We start from the raw sequence: 19,299 nt of genomic DNA, 5'->3' as shown, positions 1-19,299 counted from the left end.
TTGCATTCTACCGAGTGCTCCCCCTCTAGTTTGATCTGGTTCTTTTTATTATTATTATTTTTTAAATTTTCTTTCATTTTTGTTTTTTTGAATAAGGCTCAATTGGCTGTTGCTGGATAGGTTTGAGGGTAGAGGAGTCACAGCTGAAACCAAAATTCTATCCAGGTTCCTCCTGATGACTTCATCTTTGCTTTTTGCTTTGTTGGGTTCCTTCATGCATTATGTTGGCTTGATGGTTATGGTGATGGGCTTGGGATCCAACGGTCCTGTGTTCAAATCCTGCTCTTCCGTTGAATTAATACCAGGTGGGGTTGAATCAGCCTCTCATCCTTCTAAGGTCGGCAAAATGAGTACCAGCTTACTGGGATGAGTGAGCCATTCGAGTATCTTGCATCGGAGTGGTGGCCCATCCAAAATTGTGCGCAGTAGCTCAGGAGATTGCTTCGGCAGCACCAACGCTCTGTACAGAGTATGATTTTGATGTACTTGGATTTTTTTTGGCGGGGGTGAGGGGGGTTTCCCTACTGATTACTCCAATGTAGGACTGTACCCATTTGGTCTCCCATTTTATTTGAATTTAATTTATTTTGATCCTATTCTAAGTTCAGTTGAATAATAATGAAAAACATCATGGGTCAGGTGTCCGATCAAAGTGGGACGTCTTCGTACCCAGTCATCACTGTCTGCAGTTATAAATTGGAAGTTCTAATTATGTCTTATTAATTACATAACACACCATTACACAAAACTACACAAATCCATGCCAAGTCCTGGCGAGGGTCTGCAATCTCCGATTGCTCTTTGTTTTTTCACTTGTTTGTATACAACAAACACATGTTAATAGGGGTTACATGCATTAGGACACTGATTGTGTTCTTATCCAGGATATCTCCAAAAGTTGTGGACGGATTCAGATGAAATTTTATGGACAGTTTGGGTGTGTGACAAGGACGAACTGATTTCATTTTGGTTAAGATCCGGGTCCGGATCCGGCTACTAGAATTATTAAGAGATGCCTCGTCATTGAGAGATTGGGCAAAACCGATTATATAACAGGATATCTCCAAAAGTTTTGGACGGATTCTGACAACTTGGTGGATAGGTTGGGTGTGTGGCAAAGACTAATTGATTAGATTTTGGTGTAGATCCGAATCCAGATCTGGATACAATAATTATTTAATTTTTATAGTGATTCTTCAGCATAGCCTGGTGTTGGCGCAGTGGTTAGGGCAGCGGCTTGGGATCCAAAAGGTCCTGAGTTCAAGCCCCGTTGGGTCACTGAATTAATACACCAGGGGATTGACTCAGCCTGTCATTCTTCCGAGGTTGGCGAAATGAGTACCAGTGTACTGGGCCGGTGTATACCCCAGTTAAAATAGATGTACCATATCCCTGTGTCGTAAGAGGCGACCAGGGTTGCGTCAGGAAGGGCATCCAGCGTAAAACATGTGCCAAATCACTATGCGGATCATACGGATGATCCGCTGTGGCGACCCCGAACTGGAGCAGCCGAAAGAAGAAGAAGAGAAGAGTGATTCTTCAGCATTGAGGGATAGGGCCAAAAACGATATCCAGCATGATATTTAAAAAATGTATTGGACCCGATATGTTCTCATGGATCAGGCATAGTGGGGTGCAGTTACGCGCTCTACCGAGTGCCCTTCTTGTTTAAAATGTTTTAATTACTTGTTTCTTTACTTTTGTGGGGGGGAATGTGTTTACCTGCTGGAGAATTTCATTGTTATTGCACAGAATATATATTTATATCTCTTATAATACCAAGCTTGCACACTAAAAACTCGGCTCGCCATCACACGATCCCTATTAAATTGCTGTGGCACTTAGCGGACATGCCGACAATGTTTGGGAAGTCTTGGCGTTCCATAGTATCACTTGCATTTTGCACAATTCGTATTTTTGTCATTCCCCGTGTATGGTCTGGCGTCTGCTACCAGCTATGTTGTACTGCTATCCCGTGCATGTGTTGTATTGAACACGAGCAGCCCACTCCCTCCATCCCCATTTTTGGATAAATGATGTGGGTACAGACGTGAAATTTGAAGTGGAGTACAGTCATTGCTGAAGCAAATTTAGTGACTAAATTGATGTAACAGTCATTTCTGGTTCTAAAGGGGTTTGCCAAGAGTGTGTGGCAAGAGCACCTTTATCAAGTACCAGCAGAGTACCCACTACCTGGGTGGGTCGAGTTTGCGCATTACTTGCTGAAAAGAAGTGTTGTCTAGATTTTGTAAGAAGACTAAAGATGTTTGCATGGTTTGTGCTTGAAAGGTTCCAGAAGGTCAACAGGAACATAGACTTGCTTGCTTAAAGTAAATAGCTATATCGGCTTTAGTCCGGGAGCCAACCTGTGTACGAGGCTGTTTTAGGGTTGGACCTTACAGCCTCTGCTATAAAATTTTACACCCCCAGGATGTTTAGATATATGTTTGCAGTTCATGAAAACCAATGTTGGCAATTCATAAGCTCTTGCGAAAAATTTTGGCGGCCGTTTTTGTTTGAGGAAGATTTGAAAAATTTGATAAAACAGCAATTGTCAATAAAATTTCTAAAAAAATTAAAAAATCACATTCATGAAAAATAAATGTGAACTAAATGTAAGAATTCAATCAGTGCATTGTAAAATGACAAAAAAAATTGCCTTTGTGAAAGTAAACCTCGTAAAAGTACATAATTTTGTGAAAAATGCCTTAAAAATAACGTTTTTTGAAGATGGCCTTTAGAACTTTTCTTATCATAGGCAGATGCTGCATTAGAATACTAATTTCTCTTAATGTGATATGAACATGGTATCCATGGCTAATTAAAACAGCAAATTTGATTGAGTTCTATCAATTTTTAAAGAGAAAATTAACATTTTTGTCAACCAAAGTTACCCCTACCCCAAAATCCTCTTACTCTATTGAACACAGTTCGGTTAAGGTTTGCTGGATCCAGGTTGGGTACTTCACAGTTCACTCTTCCAAAGGAAAATTCAATGGTGTTTGGAGTGACATGGCCCTGGAGCAGACATACAACAATGAAGGGAAGACATCTCTGTTCAAACGCATATCTCAGGCACCAGCTGCTCGAGATAAATATGTGAAAACAGCACCATTTCTCACAGCTGTATCAGAGAACATAAAGTCTATGGCTAATCTAGGCCAACAGGAATCTACTCATCATGGAGAAACACAGAAGCAGGCAACAGAAGAACATATGCATGTTGAGGAGATCAAGAAAGTGATATGCCAGCAGATGATAAACCCATTCCAGTGTAACAACCAAGTGGTTCTGCTCAATAGAGCAACTAGTGAGAAGGCTGCTTCAAAAGACTTGGTCCATGCTCAAGCTAAGGGCATGGAAGCCATTATGAAAGCAGAAGAGGTGGTCTCTATTAAGATTGAACCACTGAAGCTGGTAACTTTCTCCTCACAGAAGAAATCAAAACCATCAAGGAAACAGAGTTTAATCAGGATCTATCAAGATGAGACTGCAACTACACGTGTGCTGTGTTTCTATCGAGATGCCGACCCAGTCACAAGACAGATTGCATTTTCCCATGAGTGGACAGACTATCCATCATCCCTGTTTGAGGTTGATCCACGCTTAGCACAGGGGGTTGTAATGCGCAAAGGCAACGAGTCTGATTTCGTGGCAGTGCTAATTGCTGAAGCTGTGCAGGATGTTGTTTTACAGCTGCCATCATTACCACAGAGTGACCTATACACAGTTTATCTGGTAGACACAATGGCATTTGTAAATAAATACCAAAAAATGGGTGCGAAAACATTTGGTGAACTTCCCCAGCTGTATCTTCGCAAGCAGGTGTATCCTGCAGTTGAAACCTGAAATGTGCAACTGTGTCAACATCATTGGTGATCAGTATGATTTTGATGATAGCCATACTTTGAAGGGTGATGAGCAGCAGAGGAGAAACCAGACAGACCAGGCAAGACAATTCTCACCATCCAAGAGTCTAGAAATTCCGGACTGGAATTTATTCATGAAGAATCCAAGAAATAAAGGAAATCTTCAGAACTTCATTGGCACTTCCCTTTGTGAGAGTCCTGAAGCTATTCCGGATGGAGTGACCATCATTCTTGGTAGTATGATGGAAAACAAAGGTCACACTCTTTCCATCACATCAGCATCAAGTTCAGTTCTGGACTTACCTTGTGAAGAACATGAAGAGGCAGACACAAGGATTATTGCTCATCTTGCGTATTGTGTGGAATATCTTGATCACCATCGAGCTGTTGTGCATGCAACAGATACAGACATAATTATGCTGTGTATATATCACTTCTGCTGCTTGAACACATTGCAAGAACTCTGGATACAACGGCAGAATCAATACCTACCTATTCATGAGCTGGTAGAAGTGTTGAGCAAGAAGTACCAGAAAATCCTCTTGATGTCGCAGCTACACTTCTGTGCACATATGTGTTGTGTGGATGTGACACAGTGAGCTACCCATTCAGAAGGGGAAAAGAAGAGGTCAGGTCAGGTATGGGAGCATGTGCCAGAACAGCGCGTCGCTGCGTCCACTTTCCGCCGGTACTCCAGGGGCCTCCGTCTGGCCATCCCCCAGGCAGATGCCAGGCCCATCCCCATCTCCTTGAGATGATGGTCAACCTGCTGCAACCATGAGGCACGTGGTCGGCCCACTGGCCTCCCACTCATGAGACTCCCTCGCTGAGAGAATCTGGTGAGCAGGATCAGCGTCAGGAAAACGAGCCACATGTCCATACAGCCGCAGCTGACGCTCACGGACTATGCAGGTAACAAATCTCATCCGAGTCTCTCTCAGCAACCGCTCGTTGGACACAAAATCCGACCAGCGATAGCCAAGGATTCTCCGAAGAGACCTGGTACCAAAGGAATTAAGTCTCCGTCTCAGATCCTTGGTCAAAGTCCAAGTCTCGCACCCATAGAGCAAGACTGGAAGTACCAAGGACCTGAAGACTCAGACTTTCGTCCTCCCGCACAGGTACCGGCAGCGCCACACCCCATGATCCAGTGAATCCATGACTCCCCAGGCCCGACCCAGACGTCTATTGACCTCCGGCTCACAACCTGCGGAGACATGAATATCACTGCCAAGGTAAGTGAATCTCTCCACGACCTCAACATCCTCACCACAAACAGACACAGACAGGACAGCAGCATCCAAGATGTCACCGAAAGCCTGGATCTTAGTTTTGACCCAAGAAATCCGTAATCCCAACAGCTCCGACTCCTCATTCAGCACCTCGAGGGCCCCCAAGAGGATGTCTAAAGTCTCCGCAAAGATGACTGCATCATCTGCAAAATCAAGGTCTGAGATCTTGACATTGCCAAACGATGCACCGCAACTTGATCTCTCCGACATCCTCCCTAGAATCCAGTCCATACAAGTGCTGAAAAGTGTGGGGGCAAGTACACATCCCTGACGAACTCCAGTAACAACTGGAAATAAGTCAGAGATGGTACCACCACACTTCACAGCACTCTCAGTACCAGAGTAGAGTTCAGACATCAGATCGATCAGTTTCGGTGGCACCCCACGAAGACCAAGAATCCTCCAGAGGACATCCCGATTCACTGAATCGAACGCTTTACAGAGATCAACATAGGCTGCAAGCAGCCCCTGCCGAAACTCTCGTCTGTGTTCGGTGAGGACACGAAGTGCAAGGATACGGTCAATCGTTGACCTCTTTGGTGTAAAGCCTGACTGCTCTGGACGCTGGTGCTCAAGCAGATGGTGGCAAACCCTATCAAGAATTATCCGAGCAAAGACCTTGCCCGGCACTGAGAGCAGCGTCACCCCTCGGTAGTTTTTGCAGTCTTGGCGATCACCCTTCCCTTTCCAGAGAGGGACAACAAGGCCCCTCTTCCAGTCAGTTGGGATGATGCCTGTGTTCCTGTGAAAAGAAGAGCGGCACAGGTTTCTCTGGGACTGATAGGAAACCTTCCCCACCTTGTTGATTTTGGAAGAGATAGTGAAATGGCAGCAACAGAATGTGTCATTGATGAGGCCAGAGTATACTGGACTGCTCTGCATGGCCAAAAAGGGTTCAGCTGTTTGGATACCCTCAGGCAGCATATGTTTGTCTCTTCAAAATTAGACCTTAGGTCACTGCCAGCAACAGAAGATGCGTTTTACTTCCTTGTTTTAAGAGCATTGTATCAATTGCTTCTGTATAGACGTGCACATCTCAGTGACCGAGCACTTCCCCCAGCCACAACATTTGGCAGAACCCTTATCAATGGAAAACTGGTCCCAATTCTCATGTCTAAGCCAGCCAAGCCAAACATAGACAAAACGGTGTCTTGCATGTGCAAATTATCCAAATGTCTGAAACGATGTTCATGCAAAAAGGCTGCTGTGCCTTGCTGAGTGACATGCATATGCCTTGGTCAGAGAGGTTCATGTGGTGGAGTTGTTTCAGAGAGTGACTCTTCCTCTGAAGAGGATGTTTCATGTCACAATATTGTGTTAATCCATTTCTAATTTTATCTTCCTTAAAACCATGGCATGTAAAAGTATGTTCTTGTTCCTGACCCCATTGATAGTCAAGCATTTCTGAGTTACATAAATCTTTTGTTGTTTGACATATAACCTTGTCAATTGAAGGTAGGTTAAATCTACACCAATTGTGATATAGGAAATGAACTCCTCTTTAATATGAGGGGTCATTTGTGTATATAGGTTTAGTGGTTATGATTTTAGGACAGTATGAATTACCCCTACCCCCATCCTACATCTTCGCTTTTGCCAACATTTTGTTATCAGAGGGGGCTCGCAAAAGTGTTGACTGTGTTGTTGCGCAAGAGTTTCACCATTGCCAACATTGGTTTTCATATACTCAAAGGGTGTCTCTTTATGAAAATCAACACAAAAATTTTATAGCAGACCGGGCAATTTTTTTTTAATTTTGATCGGTTGGCTCCCGGACTACTTAGTTATAAGACTCGTTATTTCTTTACATTATCAGATTTCACAATATATGTTGACACTTTATTTCGTCCGGATGATATCCGGTCCTCAAAACCGAAATTATATTTCGATGATATACTTTAATCAGTCCGTGAGTCAATCATAGAAAATCGTATCATACAATGCATGAAATCGCTCCAAGCTCCTAATTTGAAAACTATAGCACTTACAAAGGCGATGTATGCAGCAATTTCTCGGTATGATGAACAGGCATTCGATAATTTGAATAAGGAATTTTTTTAAAAATAAATCTTTATTGTTAAGAAATCTCTGCCTTTTCCAAGGCAAGGTTGAGCAGGCCAAAAAATAAATGGCGGCTTCAGACCCAGCAAGGTTACCCAGGAGATGCCTTAAGACCCCCAAAGAGCGAGGTTGCCGAGGATGCACCTGACAAAGGATATAATTAAATAGAGCCATTAATTGTCTTCAAAAAGGGGTGTTTTAATTAACCCAAACACCCAATTTTCACTCTTGCACTTCCTTGGAGTTTTCTTGGTATACATGCAAAGTTTCAGAGTGATAGGTTTCATAGTTTTTTGGAGTTATGGAGGATACACACACACTTATTTGTATTAGTTATACATAATTCATGTTTGATATACTGCTGATTTACAAATGTTGTGAAAACTTTAACAACATGCTCACATTGTATTGGTACTGTACATACTTTATAGATAATCTAACATTCTAAGTTGTATGTACTTTTATAGAAGTGTGTGTGTGTGTGTGTGTGTGTTGCTGTCGATTGGCCCCGTGAATACCTTGCATGAACAGGGCTGATAATATTGCATGTTAACCACAGCCATATCGGTCTGATTTGCCCTTGGACAAATGTCTAGTGGCCCCACCCCCATCAGGCTGATTGACAGGCGTAGTCCCGCTCAAACCTCTGATGCCTTCCTATTCCTTTACAAAGGAATGCAGTTTTGTGTTATTTTCATGGAATTCTTTCAAGCTACTAAAATTTTGATCAGTTTTCACCTTCCCGCTACAACTAAATGCAGTAGGTTGGTATTTAAACCAAGTTCATAGCTTAAGCCAATTTTGAATTAGGCTGTCAGAAAAGAATATGAATGACAAACGGGCACTTTTAGGTCTCTCATTTTTCTAGTTCAGCGATTTATGTCCCAAAGTTTAAGGAGTGTTATTAGATGAGGAATTATTCACAAATGACTGGAAGGTAATTTATAGGTTTATAAATACATTTTATCTTGGGAGATTTTCTTTTTTGAAGATTCACGTTGTATTGAGCCAATGGAGTGTCCGGGCTATGCCCAAGTATGAAGTCTACCGACTTCTTGATGCTCTCTATAATTCAATAAGTGTTTATTTGTTTGACTACTCTGCATTCCTAAGCTGCTGGACTGAGTGAGTTGAAAACTGGTGATTGCACTCGGAGTGTGCACGAGAATGTTTCGGGTGATTAATTATTATTAATTTTTTTCCATAACTTCTCAATTAAAATGTCTCACCAAATTCTCAATTGAAATGTGCATGTGGAACTCTGCTTCCGATGTGTGGGGTATTGCAAGTTAAAATAGCATACCCCAATTCTCTGCCCCAAAGCGATAAACCTCAAAGTGGGAGAATTATTATTCTAAATCATGCTGTTTGTGTGTGTTTATTATTGTTATTGTTATTATTATCATTTCATTTTGTGCACTTATAAATTGCTGGATGGAATGGGTTTAAAAGCAGTTGTCCTACTTGGATTGTACACAGTAAGGTTGTATATGCCTTAAACAAAGAAAGAAATACTCCCCGGAAATGGGACCATGATAAGAACTGAATATAACAAGTTGAAAACTAGTGGTTGTGCTTCCTGGGTGCACAGGAAAACTTTACTGGGTGAAAAAAAAGAAGAAATAAATAAATAATAGTTCCATGGGTTCAGGGTGAGGTGAGCACCCTAATTTTCTCTACGTAAACGTGTATTGTATAGCGCAACCTGTTAGAAGCTGGAATTGCAAGTCCTGAATCATAAAAGTGTGTGAATTGATCCGTCCGCAAGGACTTATTGGTTCGTTGCTCGTTATGACATTTGTAAATTTTGCACATTGGTTTCACAAAATGTTTGATCAAGATACTGTTACCCTGTAATTCAGCAAAAGCTCCAGTGGTACATCCAGATGTTGTCCAAACATTGGCAGCCTTGCACTTTGAAGACAAGGATCAAGATGAGGAAGATGATGAAGAGGTCAGTCTGTTCACACACATTGTTCACAACAAAGTGATGCATGTATTCCTAATTGTTTTATTGATGTGAATAATTTAATTTTATGTGATTATGTATATACAATTTATACAAAAAGTCCTTCCTCCAACAGCTTAGCAGTTTAATTTGAAGGCTCGTTCATCTATCTATAATTCCAGTAGTGTGTGTGTGTGTGTGTGTGTGTGTGTGTGTGTGTGTGTGTGTGTGTGTGTGTGTGTGTGTGTGTGTGTGTGTGTGTGTGTGTGTGTGTGTGTGTGTGTGTGTGTGACCGCTGTTTCTCGACAACCACTGGTCCGATCTAATTGAAACTTGCCAGGTATATTGCTGGGGACCTGAGGATGTGCCTTTTCAAGGTTTGATATTAATCGGACAAGTGCTTCCCAAGTTATGGCCATTTATTTTCCAAACCAATGAGAATACACGTTGTTGCGTGGGCGTGGCCGATGGGGAAGGGAAGCTCAGCCGCGTTCCCCATTACGGGTTACAACGTACGGACTTCCGGAGAGTGATGACTTCGTGTATTCTAATAATTTTTCGATTTCTTATCCGCATTTATAGATAAACACAATGCCGCAAGTTATGATCGTTTTCATATGAGACGGTGCATAAATTTTGGTAACATCAGACAGAGTGCTGGTATGCTCCGAACCAGGAAGTAATTTTTTTTCTCTCTTCGTTTTTCCTTGCGAGGACATTGCGAAAAGGCAAAATACATTGGCGCAAATTGAATAATTGGCCATTAAAACCTAAATTGTGAGTCATCGTAACTGTGATATGCGAACTTCCACGCCACCCACGTACGGGCACGCGAGAGCGAAGAAACGGCCTGTGTGGTTGTTGTTTGTTGCTCGCGGTTTGAATATTTATTTATTTATTTATTTTTACGGGCAGCCGCGTTCCCCATTACGGGTTACAACGTACGGGCTTCCGGATAATGATGACTTCGTGTATTCTAATAATTTCTCGATTTATGCGCATTTATAGATAAACACAATGCCCCAAGTTATGATCGTTTTCATATTAGACGGTGCATAAATTTCGGTAACATCAGTGCTGGTATGCTCCGAAGCAGGAAGTAAAGTTATTATTTTTTTTTTTCTCCTCTTTCCTCTTCTCTTTGTGTTTTTCCTTGCGATAAAGGGCAAAATACGTTGGCGCTAATTGAATAATTGGCCATTAAAACTAAATTGCGAATAATCGTAACTGCCATATGTGAACTTCCGGACAGTGAGGACTTCACTTCCGGATAGTGACGATCACTGTATTTCTCGATTCTTTCTTTCCCGATTTCTGTACTTTCTCGATTTTCTTAAACCCAATACCCAAATTAAATCCAGTCAGTGACGATTACTGTATTCTTTCTCGATTTTTTTTTCTTGATTTATCGACTTACTGTATTCTTTCTTTCTCGATTTCTGTACTTTCTTAAATGCAATGCCCCAATCCAGTCATCGTTTACGAGAGCGAAGGAACGGCCTGTGTGGTTGTTGTTTCTGGCACGCGGTTTGAAAGTTTTTTTTTTTTTTTTTTTTTTTTTTTTTTGCATGTACGGCCACGCACGTACGGGCACGTGAGAGCGAAGGAACGGCCTGTGTAATTGTTTCTGGCATGCGGTTTGAAAGTTTTTTGTTTCGTTTGCACCTTCGGGCACGCACCTACGGACATGCACTCGTAATGTTAAAATATATATATATATATATATATATATATATATATATATATATATACACATTTCAATTTCTGTTTAAAGACTTAGCTTTGTCTATGGCACCAGAATGAACCAAGCACTAAAGCAATGGTGGTAGAAGAACGCAAAGATTTGTGGAGAGGCCGGACAGCTTCTGGAGAGCAATCTAACAATGGCAATGATTGTGATCACAATGTCGATGAGCAAGACGGGTAAGAACGATTAAACCACCACCTCGGTGTTTTCACTCCGTTTGCAGTGTGGATTTGAATTTGATTCTGTGTAAATATAGAATTACTTTGTTGATCTGTTGTGTGAACAGTGGTGTTTATTGTGAGGTGTTTGATTACATTGGGCCTTGCATTTTCAGGAAAGATTTATTTGACTTGCATCATCTTCCCATTGAGCAGCACCGCTTGCTGCTCGTGCAGCAAAGACTGGAAAGCATAGGCAAGAAGTGCACCAGGCTGCAGGTCAGTTTTCATATGGTCATGCTTGGATATAAATGCCAAGGAAAGTTGTTTTTCAGGAAAATATTTGAAATGGGAATGTGTTGTTTCCTGTTTGCTGTTATTTTAGGTAAAATATATATTCACGTTTTGTGTCGTGTCTTGTGAAAGGGTACAAGTAATCGTTTTGAAGCTACTTGCATCGGTGCTGAACATTGCTTTTTCATTGGTGTGTGTGTGTACTGTATATTTTGCTTGCAATGCTTCTGCAATAAATTTCTTTTTGGATTTGATAAATTTGTTATCCCCAAATTATTAAAAACTGCAATTCTTGATATTTGTTTTATTTTTATTTTTGTACTTTCTCTTGGATGATCATTGTGCCACTTTATACACACTTGTGCATGATTATGTGTACAACGATGGAGAATGATTCCAAGTATTTGCCACAAGCAAAAGTACCCATCCCCAGTGATGGGGAAAGTTTAAGTTATTTCATGGACTTTAAAAAGGCTAATTGTGTTGCATTCTTGATTTCACTCTGAGCTATCTGTACTGCCAACCGAAAAATGGTTGTGCAACATCAGGTGGCGGAGATTGATTTTTGTCTTAAAAGAGTGCAAAATATTCTGCTTGTGAAATAAGATTTGGCATCAACATTATTCATGCCTATTCTCCTGTCATTTCAAAAGTGAATGCTGAGCTTTTCAAACGCAGTGTGGGAAGCAGCCGTTATAAATGAGAGACGTACAAAGGCATTATTAGTTCACAATTATTACAGGATCAGACACCACAGTTCACAATACAGCAAACCCTCAAATATCACAGGGGTTAGGTTCCTGGAAAATGCCACGATCGTGGCAACCAAGTGCATTTTTGTTTTTCTGTCACAAAATTCCGGAATGAAAGGCTTTTATTCTAGCAAATGTTCAAATTGTAATCCGTGATGTGTTTTGCAGTTATAAACACGGCATTTTGTAGTTTCAACGACTGCATGCAGTGTATTCGTACTGATTTCGTTACATTTCTCTCAAGCATTATTTCATTATCTCTATTGTTCGTGGACGGTTGGCATGCACAACAGATTTCAAATCTCCCCATAATAAAAAGTATAGAAGAGTCATGTCTGGTGATCTAGGGGGCTAATCCACTGGCCCACGTCAACCAATTCATCGTCCTGATATCATGGCATGCAACCGGGGCCAAGTTACCACGGCAAAATCGGTTCTTGCATTTTCAAAATCGGACGGGGCTGATAAATCGGCCTCGTCATGTGGGGTGAGGGGTTGATTTTTGCCCACGGGGCTGATTTTAAAATTGCTTCAAAATCTTGTGAATTAGTTTTTGTAATTTGTTTTAACATGTGGTCCAAATTGACCAATGTCCTTACAAACTGAACTGCCAAAGAATCGGAATAAACTGAGCCTTATCCTAACTATGTAATTTCAAAATGTACCTTAAACGGCCCTTCTTGGGGCCAAACACAGTTCTGAGAAACAGAACTTTCTGCTCAAGCACAGTACTTTCCCACAATCCTTTTCATTGAAAAGTATTAGAACTAAGTTGTCTTTGTTGTTGTGGATTATTTCCTGTAATGACAAATGTTCTGACAATTTGCATGAATGATGTGCCAGTACAATACATTACATGTATGCCATTGAACTGGGACCATTTTAATTCAAGTATTACGTACACAAGTCCAACCCATTTCTCCCCCTGAACTAGCCCACTGTGTTCAACATATACATGGGGATAAGTCTTGACTTTTCACTGCCATTACCTTGTCATGTAGGTTGTACTTGAATGTCCACACCTGGATCCACCAGAAACATAGTAATAATGTCAAAAGATTTATTCTCGTAACAAATTTAAAACTTTATTCGCTGCAAAGCTGAATGACCAAAAAAAAAAAAAAATCTGAACAGTCGCAAATTTAATGAGTTTATTGATGCATTTCTGTCTCAACAAAACTAATTTATCTGCAAGTATCTCTCTCCAGTCCAATAACATATAATAACAGATACATGTGTTCAGTACATTCTGCCAAATACTAATTAACTTTAGTAGGTTTAGTATTGATGTAAATCTTCAGGCAGAAACCCCCAAAAAGTCACTATCAGACTCATCAGATAATTGTGAAAGAGATTCATCCCCTGAGCTCCCTGAAGATAAGTCCAACACAACAGTATTCTCATCATCTGTGGAGATGGCTTCAACCATGTCATGTCCAAAAGGAGACAATGGTGTTGAACAAAGGTGTTTTGTTTTGCCATACAGGTAATCTTAGGTTTTTTTTTTGTTTTTTTTTTTCACAGCTTAATTTTACGGGGCCGATAAAAAGATCCCCTCAAAAACGACGACCGGGTGGATCACGGGGGCGAGGCCGATCGGCCCCGTCAAAATGCAAGCCATGCATCAGTCAACCTACTTGAGCTTTGGAAGCTTTTATTAGCAAATTACCATCCCATCCCTTGTTTGACTTGCACTTCGTGTTGCTAAACATGTGAATCACTGAGTGTGCAAGATCAAACTCCCAAAGCACTGACACCTCCCATGTCTTTAAATTACTTTGACAGTGGAAGTTGACCGTTTTTGTCAGGTTCATTTTTTATTATCTTGCCAAAACGAAGTTTTTGCAAGATATGTTAGTCAGCTTGTATGTTTTTTTTTGTTTGTTTGTCTGTAATCACGTATAAAAAATTCTGCAGAGCACAGTTATCATTGGAAATTTTTGTAACTTCGCATATCAGAGGCCTATGGAGGTCCCTTTCAGCGCATAAAATTTAAGGTCAAGGTCAAAGGTCAAGGTCACTTTGTCGCAAATCAGGGGAGTCGACGAAACCCTTATTTTTTGAGTAATTTTGATCGGATCGTCTTCAAACTTCAATCTAAAGATTTTGTAAGTATATTGATGCCTTCCGTTTCTGTTTGTTTGTTTGTTTGTTTGTAGGCACGATAACTAGAACGGAAGAAGCTACCAATGTCAAATTACACCACGTGATTCAGGAGGGTGATGGCTAGCGCTGATTAGATTTTGGTCAAAATCGGTCAAAGGTCAAGGTCACAGTGAGGTCAAACATAGTTCCGTAAATTCGTGTGGAGAAATGGAGTATTTTTGCTTCGCTCGACGTTACGAGTTCGTTTTAACTTTGATTTTAATTTTGTTTTCGGTTTTTGCGATCGCTTAGGACGCTTAAAACTCGGTTGTCGAAATTCTGGTAAAAATCGGATGTTTTGGAGACGTTTTAAGATTGTATAAAAAATATTTCACTCGACGCGTCACAGGTCATCCCATGATGCAGTGCGCTCGAGCAGACGCGTCGTTGAGTTACGTTAAGGTATAATTGCGTGGAGAAATGGAGATTTTTGGTTCGGTCGACGTTACGATTTTTGATGGTTTGATATAGAATCATCGTAGAAACTTCTGGTTTGCGTCGCTACCTTCTCTCGAGACAGCTTTTATTAGACAAGGTCAGAGGTCAAGTTGACGATTTCGTAAGTACCAGTCTATGACTGCTTGTTACTTACGAAATCTAAAGATTTCGTAAGTATATTGATGCCTTCCGTTTCTGTTTTTGTTTGTTTGTTTGTTTGTTTGTTTGTTTGTTTGTTTGTTTGTAGGCATGATAACTCGAGAATGGAAGAAGCTACCAATGTCAAATTACACCATGTGATTCAGGAGGGTGATGGCGAGTGCTGATTAGATTTTGGTCAAGGTCAAAGTGAGGTCAAACATAATTCCGTAAATTCACATGGAGAAATGGAGTATTTTTGCTTCGCTCGACGTTACGACTCCATTTTCACTTCGATTTTAATTTTGTCTTCGGTTTTTGCGATCGCTTAGGACGCTTAAAACTCGGTTGTAGAAATTCTGGTAAAAATCAGATATTTTGGAGACGTTTTAAGATTGTATAAAAAATATTTCACTCGACGCGTCACGGGTCGTCCCATGATGCAGTGCGCTCGAGCAGATGCGTCGTTGAGTTACGTTAAGGTATAATTGCGTGGAGAAATGGAGATTTTTGCTTCGGTCGACGTTATGATTTTTGATGGTTTGATACAGAATCATCGTAGAAACTTCTGGTTTGCGTCGCTACCTTCTCGAGAGAGCTTTTATTCGACAAGGCCAGAGGTCAAGTTGACGATTTCGTAAGTACCAGTCTATGACTGCTTGTTTGTTTGTTTGTTTGTTTGTTTGTTTGTAGGCACGATAACTCGAGAACGGAAAAAGCTACCAATGTCAAATTACACCACGTGATTCAGGAGGGTGATGGCTCGTGCTGATTAGATTTTGGTCAAAATCGGTCAAAGGTCAAGGTCTCAGTGAGGTCAAACATCCCAAAAAAAGTTATAACTCGAGAACGGAAGAAGCTACCAATGTCAAATTAGACCACGTGATTCAGGAGGGTGATAGCTAGCACTGATTAGATTTTGGTCAAAATGGGTCAAAGGTCAAGGTCACAGTGTGGTCAAACATTCGATTTATGATGGTTTGGTACAGAATCATCATAGAAACTTCTGGTTTACGTTGCTACCTTCTCTAGAGACAGCTTTTATTAGACAAGGTCAGAGGTCAAGTTGACGATTTCGTAAGTACCAGTCTATGACTGCTTGTTTGTTTGTTTTTAATTTTTTTTTTTAACTTGTTTTTCCAAATGTTGCTGGAGTGCTAACAATGCTGGGCATTTATTTGTTCAGCTGGTGGAAAGGTTTTGCAATTTATTGCCTGTGTACTTGCTGTGCAGGGCTTGTCAGGCCATGAAGCTGATGAAATGTCACAGTCCCTACCAAATGCAGCCTCCACACCTACTGTTCGGAAGGAGGGAGATTATGGGGTCCGTCAAAAAGGCCAATCTGGTGACTTCACTTTCTCAATGTCAGATGCACAGGTGAACCCATTACCATGATGTGCAATGTCACCAGTTCATTGTCACATTGCACTGTCCCTTGGTCTTGGTCTTTCTTCCTAACATCGAGTTAATCTTCAGGCAGCTGGAATAAGAATAAGCCATTCAATACATTCTCACAACTTTATTTATGCAGATTATTAGCTCCCGTTGGACTTGGTCTGAAACAGGGGCTTTTGGATTTGGTCTCGATTTTCGTGTCCGTGCGTCCGCAACCATATCTCGGACATATATGGACCAGTTTTATTCATACTTTGCACAAAGACAACACATGATGGTGTACATATATGCACGTCATTTTTTTTTTTCGACATGGCCGACTGGTGGCCATTTTAGTTGCAAAAAAACCCGATGTTGAACACGTCCTCAACTGTTTCTCAGACATGCATTTACCGATGTTGTTCAATTTTAGCCTCCCAGATAATTAATGATGGCTTACATATGCACCACCTTTTATGGTAGCTGGAATTACAAATATTTTTCCTTTATCGTCTTCATGATATTATCATATAATGGAACCTTCTCAAAATTATAACATGTTATATGATGGGTTGTGATGAATAAAATTTCATTCAAAAAATGACAAAAAGATTATAAAGTGCTTTTCCAAGAATGTGCCGCAGCACGTTCCCCACCCAAGGTGAGCAAAGAAGGGTTCTCCTGCTTGGAGAGCAGGTGCACCTTCCAGTCACTTCAAATGCAGTTTGAGGTTGTGTGTGTGTTTGTGTGTTTTAAATATATAGCTCATTCGAACCACTCACTGACTCACTTGCTGACTGATATTAATGTTTGGTACCATCTGGGTGACATGGAAAGCTGAAATTTCACGTGCTGACAGACCTCGATGCCGATACACCAGGAAACCTCACAGCTTCGTTGGAAAGTGTCCTTAAATGAAAAATAAAAATGAAAAACATAAATGCAGGTGAGCGACCCGAGACAATGGGGAAGCATGGTAATTTTGTGCATCAGCAGACTTCGAAGCCAATACACCAGGAAAAACCACAGAACCGTTAGAAAGCGTCGTAAATGAAAATATAAATAAACTAAAAAAAAAATGTAGATGAGCGACCCGAGACAATGGGGAAGAACAGTTCGTTATTGCTTACAATGTGTAAGCACACCCCGCTAATATGTATATGTATTCACACACCTGCACGTTTTTTTTTATTTTTTAATCGCTGACATGAGGTGTTTGATCATTATGAAATTGAAAAAAAAACCCGATTAAATCAAGCTGATATCTTGGAGTCTAATTGCTGTCCTTTATGGGGACAGCAGCAGCTTTGGTCGAAGATCCGGAGACATCGGGTTCTGAGAGAGGAACTCCGTCTGAAGCGGAAACACCTTGAGGCCTTGATGGCACAGCCAAGCAGCAGCTTGAACCTGACAACACGTTGTGTGGAGACGGAAAGGCAGGCCTCAGTCCCATATAGTCACACCGAAAGGTACAATGTGGCTCAAATTCATGTAGATTTTGGTTTCAATATTGAGATAACATTGGTGTTCATTCACTCAGATCTATTCCTGTTTTGGGTGTTTTTTGTGTCAACTGTATAAATATGGGCTCCCCCCCCCACCCCACTCCTGCAAAAATTTGTGATTATAAATTGATCAATTTTTCTTTCAAATGTTTGGACCATACAGGACAATGGCTACCTGGGGTGGATCGACACAGTTTTCCCTTGATGAAGAATCTGAGCAAGAATGCTTTAGACCTTTGATAATTGATGATTCAAGTCGCCAGGATGACAAGGACGAGGAGGATGATGCTGAAGAAGAAGAAGAAGAAGAAGAGGAGGAGTTGAATCATGAGCAGGATGATGAAGGGGAGATTGAAAACGAAGAAGATGGTGGAGAGAATTGGGAGATAAATGCAGACAAGAAACCCTTGGATATCTATGCTGCTGATGTGGATTGCAATAAGAGGCAAACATCCCATCAATCAAACGTGCATCGCCGAAGGTGAAGCTTTTTCCTTTTTTGACCTCCTGAGCTGATTGCTAAATTGAGTTTATATATTAAATTCTTAATCATTTACATAATTTATTCTGTAAACTCAAAATGTTTATCAGGCTTGTCGAGTTCATGGATAAGGTAGTGACATTATATTTATTGTTACAGCTCACAGTCTTCAAAAGACTGATATGTCTGCCAGGCGGGTAAGGGACGAGTGCTAACCACGTCCATCCGTAATTTGCGTATGCGATCAAGACTGCACAACCATTGGTGAATCCACATCATGAAATGGCTGAGCAAACCGAGACAAGTGACTTTTAATAGCGCTTTCATGCACAAACCCGTTCTCCCATCTTGTGGGTTTATTACAATTTCCTTTGTGCTTATGCAGTTCTCATTCCCTTAATGGCCACAAAGCAGGTTCTCATTGCACTTATTTTATTCACAATCAAATGAGGTGGGTAAGGAGAAGAGGACGTGTCCGCAAGCGGCAAAAATAAAGTGGAACGAGAATGGCACTCGGTTGAGCGCATACCTCCACCAGGCTGAACGGTTTGCGTTTTGTATCCCACTGATAAGCCGGATCTGGATCCAGACCTGAAACAAAATCAAATCGGCTTGTTATCGAACCAACTCATCCACCTGCTTTTGTCATAACTCGTACATAACTTTTTTAAATCCCATGCTATACATCGTTTTTGGGCCCATCTCAATGGTGAAGAATCACTTTAAAAAATAAAAAAATAAAAACTTGTATTCAGTCTTCACCAATATCAAATCAATTAGTCCTTGTCAGACACCCAACCTGTTCACCAAGTTTTGGCTGAATCAGTCCACAACTTTAGGAGATATCCTGCTCACAGACAAACAGACAGGAGTGAAAACATAACCTCTTTCCACCTTTGGTGGTGGAGGTAACAAATTCATAATTAATTCATCCTTGCACCCACTGATCTGCTTGCTTATCTAATCTTGTTGGCCTCTCACTTATTCGGAGGAACACAGGATGCAATGGGACAGAGATTGGAGAGACTTAATGTAAACTGTCCTTGGAGCTGCAGACACTGCAGCACCAAGGCAGAACAAGGTAGAGGGATCATGCA

At 41.0% G+C, this 19,299-nt stretch overlaps 1 protein-coding gene across 6 annotated transcripts in view; it reads left to right on the top strand.

Moving 5' to 3' along the window:
• The window catches only part of PCM1 (pericentriolar material 1), a 152,536-nt gene that overhangs the window by 35,600 nt on the left and 97,637 nt on the right, over positions 1-19,299 (top strand). For 4 of the 6 annotated variants that reach the window (XM_085852688.1, XM_085852690.1, XM_085852684.1 and 1 more), the window contains exons 13-18: positions 9,085-9,176; positions 10,969-11,093; positions 11,252-11,354; positions 16,076-16,219; positions 17,516-17,685; positions 17,885-18,202. In XM_085852688.1, the coding sequence (XP_085708814.1) occupies positions 9,085-9,176; positions 10,969-11,093; positions 11,252-11,354; positions 16,076-16,219; positions 17,516-17,685; positions 17,885-18,202 (952 nt within the window). The remainder of the gene's footprint in view (positions 1-9,084; positions 9,177-10,968; positions 11,094-11,251; positions 11,355-16,075; positions 16,220-17,515; positions 17,686-17,884; positions 18,203-19,299) is intronic. The other 2 variants (XM_085852689.1, XM_085852686.1) reach the window with 2 other exon arrangements.

This window comes from Eptatretus burgeri, chromosome 13 (genome assembly GCF_056783735.1).
Source record: "Eptatretus burgeri isolate ZD-2024b chromosome 13, Ebu_testis_v1, whole genome shotgun sequence".
Classification (NCBI taxonomy): domain Eukaryota; kingdom Metazoa; phylum Chordata; class Myxini; order Myxiniformes; family Myxinidae; genus Eptatretus; species Eptatretus burgeri.
This window is presented reverse-complemented; position numbering and strand designations above follow the sequence as displayed.